Source organism: Callorhinchus milii, unplaced genomic scaffold (assembly GCF_018977255.1).
Source record: "Callorhinchus milii isolate IMCB2004 unplaced genomic scaffold, IMCB_Cmil_1.0 Scaffold4, whole genome shotgun sequence".
In the NCBI taxonomy this organism is placed as follows: Eukaryota; Metazoa; Chordata; class Chondrichthyes; order Chimaeriformes; family Callorhinchidae; genus Callorhinchus; species Callorhinchus milii.
This window is the reverse complement of record NW_024704745.1, coordinates 13,638,428-13,654,227: the sequence shown is the minus strand read 5'-3', so window position 1 is coordinate 13,654,227 and position 15,800 is coordinate 13,638,428. Positions and strand designations below refer to the sequence as shown.

General features: G+C 39.1%; 1 protein-coding gene across 4 annotated transcripts in view; it reads right to left on the bottom strand.

Annotated features, from left to right (window-relative positions):
• stxbp5l (syntaxin binding protein 5L) overlaps window positions 1-15,800 on the bottom strand; it is a 191,449-nt gene that overhangs the window by 14,499 nt on the left and 161,150 nt on the right. For all 4 annotated transcript variants that reach the window (XM_007908718.2, XM_042334522.1, XM_042334520.1 and 1 more), the window contains one exon: window positions 5,615-5,788. In XM_007908718.2, the coding sequence (XP_007906909.2) occupies window positions 5,615-5,788 (174 nt within the window). The remainder of the gene's footprint in view (window positions 1-5,614; window positions 5,789-15,800) is intronic.

Genomic DNA, 15,800 nt, shown 5'->3' with positions numbered 1-15,800 from the left:
TACTCACACTACAGCAGAATTCTCTTCCCCTTCTATTTTTCCCCTACTTGGCATTTCCATGCAATCTCCCTCAGCCAAAAGGGTTGTCTATTAGAGACTTCTACAAACGTACCAGCAATGTTGCTCTGAAATTTGCCAACAGAAGGTGTACACTGGCGTAGGCTAAACGAATCATGTCAGAATTTCCTCTATCTGAAGTGGAATATTCAATTTCTTTTCGGTGGGCTGTCTGAGAACTAGCAAAACTCACCAAGGTTTGGCAGCGCTCTGAAACGCTACCCTGCATGGAGGGCGCTATATAAGTGTAAGTTGCTGCTGTTGTAGCTACACCAGATAAAAGGCAGCTCTAAGTCACAGACTTGCAACAAGATAATGGTGAGACCAAGGATTCTGCAACAAAGTGACCAGGCCACTCAGATTTATATTTTTACACATTGATTCAATGTTACATAGAACATAACTCAGTGAAATGTAATTTGGGGATAAACAACAACAGATTACACTTATATAGCACCCCAGCTCGTGTCCGAAACAGCGCCTTGGGACGTCCTCCCGACGTGAAAGGCACTATACAAATGTAATTTTGTTGTTGTTGATGTCGGAAAGACACAAAGTCAGCAAAGACACAAGTTACAATGACTGGGCAGGATGCAGTAGATATTTTTTAACTTGCTTCTGTTCAAGTCATTAACAAAGTCTTGTATAGCTATACACCGAATTTGCAGTGGGAATGGTAGGACTCATTAGGGCCCAAATGCTTTCTTGTTCTGAATGCCAAAAATATTGGTATTTTATTTCTGCGTAAAATACATATTTTCATCATGTTTAACCCTCATTTGATCTCACGGCCATGTAATGCAGTTAACTGCATGCAGACTTTTTACACCAATGCCACTATGTGCTCAGCTGAGCAGAAATCCTCTCATGAAGCAAGCTAGTCAATGTCAGCTTTTCCACTCTCAGAATGAGATGTTCTGCTACTGGTAGAGACCTCATAGTCTACCTGTATATAAACTGACAGAACTCATTGAAAATTTCTGCTATAACAATCACACCTGCAATTGAATGATCACACATTTGTTGTGAAAATGTCTGCTCTTCTGAATGAAGAAAAGTGCAATTTACGAAAGGGATTACAAGACGGAATAATGTATGCAGCAAAACTGAACACACACATAACAACAACAACTTGGATTTATATAGCGCCTTCCACGCTCCTTTCGGAGTGAGGTATTGGCAGAGACGGGCGATGCATCGGAGGTGGAGGACAAGGCTTCCTCCTTGTCAACATTCAGCTGAAGGAAGCTTGCGCTCATCCAGCCCCTGAGATCTGACCGGCAGACTGACAGAACATCAGGGGACTAGGGGTTGCAAAGAGAGGTGGAAAAATAGAGTTGGGTGTCATCTGCATACATGTGGAAGTGTACCCCAATGTCTGTGGATGACATTCCCAAGAGGGAGCATGTAGATCAGAAAGAGGAGGGGGCCAAGGATGGATCCTTGGGGTACCCCGCAGGTGACCGGGTGAGAGCAGGAGGAGAAGCCGTTTGTGCAGATGTACTGCTGGCGTTTTGTGAGGTAGGACTTGAACCAGGCGAGTGTGGTCCCACTGAGGTGGATGACGGATGGCGTGATCGACTGTCGAACTCCGCGGAGAGGTCCAGGAGGACAAGGAGGCAGAGGGAGCCCTGGTCAGATAGAGAGGGTGTCGTTTGTGACTTTTACAAGCGCAGTCTCTGTACTGTGGGCAGGCGGAAGCTGGACTGGAGGGGTTCGAAGAGGGAGTGGGAGGAGAGGTGTGTGCGAAGTTGATTGGCAACAACGTATTCCAGGACTTTTGCGAGGAAGAGCAGGTTAGAAATGGAGCGGTAGTGGCTGGGTTTGAGGGATCTAGGGAAGGTTTCTTGAGGAGGGGGGTGATGATAGCAGTTCTGAGGGGGGCAGGGACTGATCCGGAGGAGAGGGACTGGTTGATGACGTCAGCCAGTAGTGGGCAGAGGAGGGGGAGCTGTGTGACCAGCAAGTTGGTGGGGAGGGGGTCGAGGCAGCAGGTGGTGGGTTTCATGGAGGTGATGGTGGGTGAGAGGGAGGAGGGAGAGATGGGGAGGAAGGAATGTAGGATGGGATGGTGGTAGGAGCAGATGATGGGGAGGGTGAGGGGGACAGAGAGGGCATGGTGGTGGGTGACAAGAGGCAGGTGAATGAGGCTGTCTGGCGGATGTTGTTTTAGATGAAAAGAAGTCCATAACCTCCTCGTACTTGGCATTTGATGTGAAGATTGAGGAGGCCTGAGGGGGGGGGGGGGGGGGGGGGTGGCACGGAGGAGGTAGTGGGTGGTGGAAAAAGGATTTTAGGGTTGTGTTTAGCCTCCAAGATGATGTTGGAGTAGAAGGCTGTTTTTGTGCAAGTCAAGGAATGGCGGTAGTTATGGAGATGCTCGAGCCACAGTTGGTGGTGGGACTGTCAGGCCAGTTTTCCGCCATCTGCGCTCGAGCAGGCAGGTTTGGATTTTTAGGCGGCGGAGATGATTGTTGTACCAGGGGGGTCGGATGGGTTTGGAGATGGTCCTGGATATCAGGGGGACGAGGGAATTGAAGGTGGAGGAGAGGTGATCAGCTGGACGGCTGCTTCAGGATCTCCGCGGGTGGAAGGCCAGAGGGATAAGATATTTGATGATGTGAGGGCTTTTATAAAGACAAGGTGTCCTGAAACTGAAGAACCACATTCTTGACTCCCAAGGTTTAATACTCAGGGCTGTCTAACACATTTCTATGTGTGCCTTCTGCTCAACAGGACAGAATGCAGTAGATATTTTTTAACTCCTCCCCTCCTCCCCCGTCCCGCCTGCAAACCTTACTGTGCGGGGATGGGGAGGAGAATGAGTCGACATTTACTATAATAGCATATACTATTTAGATATTGTCAAATTTTCTCCACTTGAATTGCATCTCCTGCAGGGCAATCACAAAGTAAATGTAATGAATATTACGGCTCAGACCATCCACCCATTTGGACTGCGCAGGAAAGGGGTAAAATAACCAACCACAAATATACTGTTAAAACTAGAAACTTTGTCAGAAATAGTTTTACTGCCAACTAGTGACATTCAAACAGTTAATAGCTTCCGTTCTATATCTGTAAAACTGTTGAATGCAAATTATCAATGGAGGGGATGGGGGGAGAGACTCAAGACAAGACATTCAGGACACAGAGTAGAAACCCACTTAAACAGATATATTTTAAACAAATAATTTTTTGCTGCCAAAAATGTCATGCATTTGTAAAATGTAGTGAATTTCTGTGACAAGTATGCTTGATCTATCTATTTTATCTATTTATTTATATTATCTAGGTATTTATTTGATTTATTACAACACATTCTTTGAAAGTATTCAGACCTTGTTCTTGATGACATTGGATATGAAAACATCTCTAGAGAAATGATGTCTGGAAACTTGCATTTATAAACAGAAAGGAAATTTCTGCAAGAGTTAGATAAAGACTAAATTTCCTGGACCAGGCAGACAGATATAATGGTGGGTTGGTAGATAAAATATTCATCTAATTCCCAATATAATTTCTGTGACAACACATCTCAGGATATTGGTATTCACCGTTGTGTATATTTGATAAGCAAGAAAAGGAATAATTTGAGTCTCCCACCAACAAAACTTCTCAGATAAATCTACAAAATCACAGTGGATGAAGAGAGATGGAAAAATACATCCTTGAAATGCTGTAATATCACCACTGTTATACATCTGATTATTATGGAAAGAAAGAAGCATAAATTGAACCTTTCAAGTGATTTTCTTATCTGCATTTTTCCAGCAAAGCGAAAAGATGAAAGATATTTAGAGAACTCATCCATATTTGACAAAAATGGTACCGCTTAATTATGGAGTCAACATAACCTAATGACACACATCTATCATGAGACATTGCAACTTCATCACAAAAATAAGAACATTATTTTTTTCTGTAGTATCTCGTGATTAGGATGTGCTCAGCTTTTGAAAAGAAAACACACTCTTAAACAGGACACAGCACAAGTTGCCTTAAGCAATTACCGTAACCTTTAGGGCAAAAACAGAAGGGAACACTCAGCAAGTCAGGTAGCATCTATGGAGGAAGGAAGATGAGTCAACGTTTCGGGTCCATGACCCTTTGTTAGAACTGGGACATGTTGGGAGGGAGAGACTTTTAACAGCTAACAGAGAGGGGGGTGGCAGGGCAAGGAAGATAAAGGAGAAAATGGGTAGAGGACAGGGGATGATGGGTTAAGGAGGCGTTAATGATGCAAAACAAAGGGGGGGACTGCAACAAATCAGGGGAATAGAGGTGTTAATAATGCAAACCAAAGTGGGGAGGGGGAATTGCAACAAAATAGGCATACCAGAGAGAGAAAAGGTGTGTCTGGGACCCAGATGATATGGTAATGGTCACAGAAGAGGAGGAGGGGGAAAGGTGAGCTGTTATGGTGTGAAATTGTTGAAATCAATATTGAGGCCAGAGGGATTGTAAGGTCCCTAGCAGATAAATGAGGTGCTGTTCCTCGAGCTTGCGCTGTGGCTCATTGGCACAGCAAAGGAGATGGTGGATGGGGAGGTCAATCCACACCGCTTTTTCATGGGATAACTTTAAACTGCCTAGGTTTGCACTGCTATCGTTTTCCTGTTGAGTAGTTTCAGTAAAAATCTATCAATTAATCTACAAAATACTATCTTACACATCAAGCTAAATACAGTACAGTTTGGGGAAATGTCATATCCTAGAAAAAACAAAATCCAGGGGCTTGGAAACATGCACAGGGAGGGAGGATTTGACCTCAACTTCCAAATCACTGCACAACTGCAATATTCCTCATGGCACTGTGCATTAATATGAATTAAGTCTGTCAAGTATTTCATTTTAATTGTCTTATTTAATGTTCTTAAAATTCCAGCAAGTAATATTTATTAACCACTGGAGTCTAACTTGCAGTATCAATGTAGAATTTGAACATGCCAAAAAACAGAATGTACCACCCAGATGAGCCAAAGGCACACATGGAAAGTCTGTTTATATTTGAGTACTTTTCTCACCATTTCGCTTCTAGTGAAACAGTAAAATTACAAGATGAATTTCTTGATAAAGCAAAAGAGTTAAAAGAGGCATGGCAGAGGCACATAATGGTAAGTGAAGTACTGGAATTCATTCTATGTAAGGTTGAGTTCTCTAAAATGACAAAGCTGCATTACTTCAAACAATTTGAGTAACCAACAGCAAACATCTAAACTCATTTTACATAGATACATAAACATAGAAACAGGAGTAGGCTATTCAGCCTAGCATTGCTTTGATTTGTTAGTATTGGGCTAGTACATTTGAATCATGTTAACTTAGAAAATTCTACATTAATGCACAGGAACACAGACAAAGTCAAACTCTGGAATGTGCAGTGCTTTGTGGCAGGAGTTTCTATGCTGTTATGACATGGACTAAACCAATACCTTTGCTAGTGCTGGAAGACACTTAATTTCTCATGAAATGAATGTACCTGCTATTGAGGTCATTGTATTATTCTGAGAAAACATTAAGACACATGCATAGACATACATACACTCACACACACCTTCTGTGTGGGTGACAGGCAGTGAGATTTCCATGCAGGCAGCTGACTGTGCTTTTCGGAAAGGTGGTCGGCCAGGTCCACGGCGGTTCAGCTTTGAAGCATCAGCAATGGAAAGTCGCTTCCCCATGCTACAGGATTGGGAGGTTGGGCTTGTGCACACTCCATTGACATGATCTGAAATGAGTGGAAGAAGTAATTGGTTTTGGTTAGCCTGAAGCATGTAATTGGATAGTTTTTATGTTTTCCAGCAGTAACGCAAATATCCCATTAAAGATTATTTTTTCTAATATGGAGCTGCAGGAAATAGGAGTAGCAAAATACAGAATTAGCATCTAGAAACCAATGCCCTTTACTGTGAGCTGGAGGCAGCGTATTGTTAGCTCGCGGTTTTCTACACATTTAAAATTATTGGCACATTGTATTAGTCTTCCCAATATAAATGACTGAACAAAAAAAAGGAACATTCTAACCCACAATTTTTACTATTTTAACGATAACACTGGCTGGAGGATTAGCAAACTACAGCAACTTTAATGCTTTTTCACCAAGTGATTTTTCAGTACCACTTCCCACAATATACTATAAGTGGAAAACCAGCTCAAACATCTAAGCTGTTTGATCTGAAACTGATTAAAGATATTTGAGCTCAGCCAAGGTTGGGAATGTTCTTTTCAAAATAAAGTGGGATTTGTTTGTTCTGATGTGAAAAATTGGATTCACTCCAAGTTTTCACGTGAAAATTATTTTTTAGGAAAAGTTTGCACCAGTTCAGATCTGGCACTGACTCTGAGAAATTAGGCGGATCAAAGTGAACAGAACATCTACACTGAGGTTTGATTGCTTCTCTTGATAAACATAAATTTATTATATAGTTGGAATAATTATCACTAAAAAAAATTACAAAGTTATTGCAAGATATGTTCAATACAATGCAAAATTACATTTCTAAAGCGCCTTTCACGTCGGGAGGATGTCGCAAGGCACTGAACAGTCAGAGATTGGGACCCGAGCAAGGGGGTGGGGGTTGGGATCAGGGAGTGTGAAGGACAGAGATGGTGGCCGAAGGCACAGTTGAAGAAAGTGTTAAGGCATGCCTTGAAGGAGGAAAGGGAGGGAGTTTTTGAGTAATTGCAATAACTATTTTGTCTAAGGAGAAGTTAAATTTGATATTAATATGCTATACTAAGTATTAGGTAAAGTCTGTCCTCCTATAATATATAACTCTGATTTCTGAAGGGAATCCTGAAATCCAGGTTATATGCAGTATGTTGAGCACAAAACCTAGAACTAATTCTCATTTCAGTCACTAACAAGATGACAAGAAGAATTAAGAACATATTAGTACACAAAAGGTACTAATTAACACAATCATATATTCTACGCTAAACAGAGGAATACTTTGATATTTAAAAAGTCATTAAGGTCATTGCAAATTCATTTTTAATAATGTGAAAATTCATAAATGATTGTTCATCTGTCTTTCTAATATTTATGAGCAAGATATTTTGACAGCAGAAGTATTTTCATGGTTAAGAACAAGTGTTAAAGTGCATAAAAATGTTTTTATCTCACGTGTGATAGTGATATAAAAGAAAACAGTAGAAATAGAGGAATAGTCAACTTTGTCCATTTGCACAGAGAAATTTGAAAAAGGCTCTTTGGCCCATTTTATCTCAATGTCATTTTTGTAGCAGTAAAATTATACCAAATTGTAACACGATATTTGTGCCAACTAAATGTGTTCTAAACGTGGAGTTAAAATCATTTACATCCTCTCTTCAAATTACAATCTACAGCATCTTGCCTCAAAGCCAATATCACTAGAACAGTAAGCGTTTTTAAACTCAACTAAGTTCGCGAAAGGATACAGCATAAGGCCTTTTTGAAAAAAGATACAAAATTATCAAAATCCTGTATCCCGCTGCATAAAAACAAGCCTTGTTAATTGTCTAATACTCTTCGGTCAGCCACATAGTCAATATTGTGCATTTACTGCATTACTTGCAATATACATTATTTCCGAAGGACATGAAGTTCCTTGAAGACAGAAGCAAAGCACGACACAAGTTCCATCAACACACTTCATATTATTAAAGAAAATAAGAACTCATATCTGATTGCACAATGATCCAGATGGGAATTGGAGAGGTTCTGAAAAGAAAACGTATCGTACACAATGCTGTGGGTGGAGGGTTGTGGGGGCTAGAGGAGAGAGAAATAACCGTGGAGTTACCTTGTTTTCCTCCCTGGATTTAAACAAAAGCTGGAAGCCAGACCAACTGCAATTTAGACCTTTATATGTTTCCATGCAATGACCAATGCACAGCAATACAGAGCCCAGGATATCCACACACAAAAAAACACACAAATAAACTGCACAGACGTCACTATTAGCCATTTATGTCACCTGAGCCATTTATTTGAAAACACTGTGATTGCTTATGATATATGCAATTGTATTTTTTCAATTAAAATTATACTAGAATTTGTACACCAATATTTCAATCTAACACTTCTGTCTGTGGCTAAACGTTATAATAGGAAAACATGGCAGGGTCGATTTTACAGTATTTCTTAATTTAGAAATCTGTGAAACCCCACTCATGGGAATGTTGCTGAATTCAAACCACTTTTGTGAAATCTGAAATGACAGGCATGATCTAGGTCCAAGAACTTCCAGTTACTATTTAAGAAATTGATTTTTTAATTTAAAAATTCCATGAAGAAATAGTGCAGAATTTACCCTTGCACATTTTCAAACCTTCTTGAGTTAAATGACGGAAGCTTGAATGAAAGATGTGATGCAATAGTAATACATTCATAGAATTTATCTTTCTATAGAAAAGCTGAAATAAAAAGTCATGAGCTTCTTGAAACTGAAAAATATTCGGCCAGATAACTTTCTTCGTCAATTTGTACAGGCCCTATGGACACCATTTAGCTTTGCTATTTATTTTCATCATCCAAGTCAACAGGCGTACATGAGTCAGCGGTGTCTGTCATTATAAATAAATAAAGGGATTGTTATTTTTAATGATTGCCAAGAGGTAGACTCCAGCAAGCATGCATTGCAGTATTCGACACTTAAAAGAAAAAATGTCAGTTTGCTTGCGTGAAGATGAAGTTGATGACAAGCCGCTGTCACAACAAAAAATAATTAATTGCATACACACTGATACTGAAAATAATTCTGTATAGATTCATGTGTCTTTTATAAGCCTTTTTGTTATGTAACTCTTAATGACTAGTCACCCTAAAGGTGAAAATAAATTCTCCACCAAAGCTCTTGTACTCATAATAAATGTATTCAGAATTCCCAGCTGAAAGTAACGATGAAAATTAAAACACCGCTTTCGAGACTTGGGTCAGACCTGACAGAAGTTCATAACTTTTCAGAACTATAGGGTTCAGCTGGGCAAGTGCACTTGCTTAGCATTTTACACTGCAACACCATGACAAGTCCTCTAATAATGCAAAACATGGTAGATCAATGAATCAAAATCCATGGAGACTACAAGTATTATTATTAGTATTAAGAATATGAATACACTGGCCCATAGCAGAACACTCAGATTGCTCCAATGGCAGTGCACTAAATTGGATAAATGATCCATTGGTCCATATTTTCTATTTGATCTAGTACCCTATCACATCAGCAAATGTCTCAAAGCGCTTCACAGAATTCACTGTAGATTGCAATTGCTTAGTGCAAAGGCTATTTCCAGGCAAATGTATAATGACTTTTTGCAATCTTGGCATGGCTCTATTATTATGGGATGAAAGTGACTTTTTGATGCCTTCGTGACAATTATCACGAAGTGCAATTATCAAATGTCCAAAGTGTCACCCTTTTGTTTCTAAGATATTGTGATTTGCTATTTCTCCCTGTAGAAGTATAAAACATTAACAATCAGGGTGAGGTACAAGGGAAAGTTGTCTCTGATACCTTGTCTAAATGACCATTATTTATGTGAGTCTTGACAGTGAGTGCTAACAGACAATTTGACAATAGACCCTGCCTCCACCTGACCCACACACATGCAGACCTTTCAGGAGGGTGTTATTTCCTAGTGATCCCAAGCTTAATTTCTCATTTCACAAACACAAAAAATACTGTGGATACCAATTATAATGCCTTAATTTCTGCTCCACTTTTCATGACATAAAACAATATTCCACTTTGACGGATTACATTTGACTTCATTCAATTTGACAAATCAGTACCACATAACATACCTTCACAAATTGTTCTAGTCTTCTCAAAAGCTTTCCCTGAGTTCCTTGAACCAGTTGGTCTCACTTCTAAACAGGAACTTTTCACAGACCCTGGAGAGCAAGATTCCTGCAGTAAAACTGTTATCTTTTGACTGAATTTACTCACTGCAACATCCACGTGGTACTGAAAATAAAGTGTTTCCTTAGGCTTATTTTGATAGTGATTTGATGCTGCTTTAAAGGGAACCATTTTAAAATCTGATTTCCTCCTCTGGTTGATGGTGAGTTAATTTGGGCTACAACATTTTCCACCAATTCATATGGGGGTGAAATTTTGCTGGTTGGTGAAGTTACCAATCTTGATGGTATCTGTTTATAATGGGATTTTTCCCCATTATGAGCACACGAGCAAGGTTGCTAACTTTACCAATCAACAGAAATAAGTCCTCTGTAGTCACTTCAGTTACTTCATTGGGAAAATCCTGGGCACACCACCTGAAATAGGACACATTCTTCTCTTAAAAGTAGGCAATGAACCCATCATGGCAGTGGTTGCATAGACTACATGTTATTAATGTGCGTGCACAAGGCAGCCTGGCTTCACTGACATTTTTTCCTGCAAAACAGAAAATTATTATATGATGTAAAGGAGAGTACCAAATACCCCCAGTCAGTCTTCTATACCTATTAGCGGTCTTTTTACAAAGCAAAATTGGCAGAAGTCTGGTTAGCTGGGTGCTTGCCTGCTCATTAGGGTGCCTGACAGCGAGTGGTATGAGAAAAACTGAAAAAGGGAAGGGGGGAAATTTTTTTAAAAATCCTTCATTTCCAACAGAAAGTGAACTCACAGAAAATCCTCACGTGGATGAAAGTTGTTTTAAGTGGAATTTGTTCTTGTATTCATATTAGTTACCATGAAGTAGTTTTAAAATTCCTTTAAAAATGTACATTGAGCCCCTTTGAGGTGTTTTAATGTACATGTCCTCTTATAGAAATGAAAACAGTTCTTGTTACTGCATTCAGCATAGCAGATAGCTGTTTATGAAGGGAATATGTTTTATTTTAGGCAATGTAAACACGACTCTCTGAACTAATTGCTTTTGTATTAGATTTTATTCTCCAGATAGTATTGAAGAAAATCAGTTGTACTGGACTTGAAACAGGTCAATGTTGATTTTTTTAAAATAGCTACTCAGCATTTACCAAAAGTATTCCTACACTGTTGTGGATTTCAGATTCTCCTTTCTATTTATCGTTGGAAGCAATGGGGGAATAAGAAACAAAGGAAAATATAGATAACCCTAAACAAGGTTTCATTGGATCCTACAGAAATGGATAGGAGTGGTTCTAAAAGCTACAAGGTTCCAGGTGTGCAATGAAATACTTTTGAGTAAAATTAAGCTAAGTGGTCAAGGGATTTACATTTTTCTTTAAGAAAAAAAGCTGTGGGGGAAAAATAAAATTCACAAAGCAGCATAGTTTTAAGAGGATTTGCCTTGTGCTTCACTATGGGAATACTCTATTCTCCCTTCCATGTGGATGCCCAGTATTTTAAAATATCTTGAACTTTAGGACAAAACTGAATGGAATGCAAGCAACTACTTGCAGGTTAAAGAATTGACAATTATAAACACTGGGCTTCTGAAGGCCAGCAAAAGAAATTACTTTCTTCTTTCAAAAAATATTACAAACCAAATTATTTAAATGAACAAAACAGAACACACAAAAAACAGGTAAAACAAAGAGGGAAAAGTTAGAGATGAGCAAAAAGAACCAGCTGACTCAAAATAAACTGGTGGCTTGTGGCTCTGTAGAGGACATATAATGTCCAAGACAATTTATTTTTGGGATGATGTAAGTTCCTCAAAGAGACCCAAACTAGTTTACTTTGGGCTGGTTCAATTTGGTGAGATTTGCTCAACCCCAACCCAAGTAAACAAAACAAAACTGAAACTGTCAGCTTTCGCCTACCGTACCAAGATCAGTCTTAAGATCTGTCGGCAGACTTAACTTTCTTGGTCCTTTTACTGAAACAACAGAAAGAAAAAAAATAGTTAATTCTAGAAAATGAAATATGCAAGAAAGCGTGCAAAAAAATGTTTTTCACTGCACCTTATATTAAAGTGCATTGAATTCTGGTGGGTATGCAGGCAAAAAATGCTGGACAGACTGCAGTGTGCATGCTCAACATATCAATCAACCAGTTGCATTCAGTGAACAAGACAGATTGAGCGTAACATGGGCAAAAACATATTGTAAATGTAAATTGGGTACTCAAACCATCTGAGGACATTGGATATTTAAAAACACTGGATCTGCAGTCGCAGAATTAGTAGTAATAGCGATAACCCTTTCAGATCAAGACAATACAAACAATTAAATAGGCCACACTCAACTTAGTTATGCCTAATGAGCCAGAAATACAACAACAAGATTTCATTTATAGAGCGCCTTTCACGTCGGGAGGACGTCCCAAGGCGCTGGACAGTTGGGTCAGGACCCGAGCAGGGGGGAAATGGTCAGGGTGAAGGGAGGGAAGGGAGGGAGCGAGGAGGGGGTAGAAAGTCGAGAGGGGTGCTGAAGGCACGGTCAAAGGGAAAGGTCTTGAGACCGGCCTTGAAGGAGGAAAGGGAGGAAGCAAGGCGAAGGCACTGGGGGATGGAGTTCCAGAGCCTAGGGGCTGAGAGGCTGAAGGCCACCGATGGTAGGGCGGTTGGGGCGGAGGATGTGGAGCAGACCGGAGCCAGAGGAATGGAGAGTATGGGCAGGTAATTAGGGGGATAGTAGGTCGGAGAGGTAGGAGGGAGCAAGGCCATGAATGGCCTTGTAGGTGAGGATGAGGATAGATTCACTGAATAGTCAGCAATTTGGTGGTAAGGAAGCTTCTTGGAGATAGTGACCCTACCATGGTTAAATATAGTATCAGACTTCAGAGAGAGAATGGAGGGTCACCAGCAAAGGTGTGAACTTAAAAAACACCAAATTTGAAAGGATGAGGAAATAATTGACTAAAATAAGATTAGAGGACTTGTTAATTGGTAAATCAACTGACAACAGTAGAATCTATTAAAAGTAGTGAGTAATAGGCACATGAAAGGCAAAAGATTGTATTTCTGGTTTGAAGCAACCATTGTCTAATCATATGCTTATCAAATGTATCAAACAAACAAAAATTACACCCAGAAAAAGACAGCAGCAGGACTGGAGATTGAGAAGGATATAGAGAGTAACAAAAAGAGACCAAGAAAATAATTCAGAGGGCAAACAGAGTGTATAAACAGAACTTTCAGATGGTATCGAGGATAGTAGCAAAGGTTTTTATGAACACAATGAGCAGTAAAGGAGGAGGGGGCATTAGAAGCAGGTATAACAGTGGAAGATAACTACCTGACAGCGCTGTTAAATTTATATTTGACTCTAGTCTTTACAATGGAGGAGGAATTGATATCAGAGGTTCAGGGAAGACTAGAGGTCAGTGAAGGAGAGAAACAAATGGATTTATACAAAATTAAAAAAAAGTGAACTAGCGGAATTTCAGTTTGACAAACCTCTCGATCCTGATCGTTTTCAGTCTAGCATATTAAATGTAATAAGTGGAAACATTTTAGTTCCATTAATTTTATTCTTCCAAAGTGCTCTGAATTCTGGAATAATAATAGGAAGATTTGAAGGTAGAAATAGGGCATCTAGGATTGATTCACCAGATAAATACCAGGCTAAAGAGGTTTAGCTGTGCTGGGAAGCTGCGTGAACTTGGTTTATATTCCTTGAGTCGAGAAGGTTACCGTGTGATCTGACTGAGATATTTAAAGTAATAAAGCGAGATAGAGGATGGCACTTCCTTTGCAGTAAAAGGGATCCAAAAGATGGAGACCTGGAGCAAGGTTGGATAAGGTAAAATAAGAAATAATGTCACATAAAGGGTTGTGAAAATGGAGAATACACATTTTCCCCAAAAGGCCTCAGATGCAAAATGAATTAGAATCCTTAAATGGGAGATAGACAGATACAGTAAAAGTACTAAGAAATGCAATTAAAAGTTCTGCTGTGATCTAATCATATCGTGGAAAAGGCTCAAGGGGCTGAATGGCCCAATCCTATTTTTTTATATTCTTATATGCTTTCTGAGAGCAAGACAACTAAAGTTATAACTTCATAGAACATCCAAAAAGGAAGCATTCAACTTATAGAAGTGAGAAGAAAGATAGAGAACACAGCACCGCTCTAACACCTGCAACTAAAGATGTGTACTGACTGCAAGCAGAATCAATGGACAGACAGCTCTAGGCAAGCCCAACATCTCAATCAATTACTAGCATGTTGCTATATATTTGTATACAATGATAGGAAAAGAAAATGGTAGGATATTGCACATGAAAGCCTTTTTCAAAACAAATACAAGCACTTGTGAACACCACACATATGAGTTTGTCATATTCATCTTTCTCATGAGTGAAACAGATAAACCAGTATTAATGATGATTAGCACCAATCTACTCAGATGTTAAATTCACAATCATTCCTTAATTTTGATTAAATAATAATAGCTGTTGCACACTAACATAGGATAACTTTGCAATCCAAATAAATGACAAGCTGACTGGCACTCATACTCTGCAAGTCAAATATCACCAAATGAAGTACATAAATTCACACTGGATGAAAAAAATATTTTCATTGTTAATTTAATATGACACAATGGCTATAAAACCACTTCTTTTATTACTGTGGAAAAAAAAAGTCAATGGAACAGATCAGTTACTATGCAACCAAAGCACAGTATCCACTCACAACACCTGGTACTTAAAATAAATATTTAGTTATAGAATTAGTAAAATATGAAGTCGCTACTTGAATAATATAAAAGTGTTAGGTGCCAATTATTTTACTTACCTTCTCCAAATCCATCTCTGATGTCCTCTTCAACTTGAGAGTGCAGGGGGAGTGAGGCGACTACCTCATCTTAACTTCAATGTGAATCCCACTTCTAGCTCAGTAATGTATCCCATGAGTGGTGAAAACTTCACAACCCACTAGTGACAAAGTCACATGTGGACTGTAATAGTATATCTCGATGTGCATAGGTTTTCCACCTACTCCTAATTATGAATTTCATGTTCACCATTGTAAACTGAAGATCTTTTAAATTATGAAATCCAGGCAAAGCCGAAATTGACCTTGCATTTGATATAACACCTTTCACACCAGGAGGATATCTCAAAGTGCTTCACAGGATTTACCGTGAAGTGTAGTGACTATGTATATTGTAAGCAAACAAAACCCATCATCGGATACATTACCAAAGCTGGAAACAGTTGGAGAGAAATATAAGCTAGTTTGGCATTTCATCTATTATAAAGCATACTTTCTCTACCCTTTGGTTACATTTTCATTTACTAACCGGTATCTCCTGTTCTAGTTCTCTGGTTTTGCTTTGCAGCATTTTTTGGGCAAGGACTGTTAAGTGACCTGCTTCTAAGCTGTTGGTCATTGTGCTTTTGAGTTGGTGATGAGGTGGGTAAAAATGTTCTTGAAGTGAAGTGTCTGGCTCGAATGAGATTAGGACCTTGTGATGTGGAGTTGACGTGTGAACATGCATCCTAGCACTACTTGCAAAGTTACTTTCAATTAATCAAGTGGAAATATTTACAACAACAACAACAAGATTCCATTTATTCTATTTACAATCTGAAAACATAATTCTGATATTGTTCAGATTTTTTTACTGGCTTTTTGATTCATCACTAAGAATATGTTCTATGAGATGTAATTTCAAGCGGTTAATTGTATTTTTTAGTCTTGACACAAAATTACGAGCACAGTTTACATTTGCTAATTCAGAACTTAAACCAAACAGGTATTTGAACCAGCAAATGAGTATTGTATAGATTCAGATACAACAGGTTCTGTAATCTAATTCTTAGTATTCAATGGATATCAATGATATGCCCAGTTTAGGAATAAATTGTGA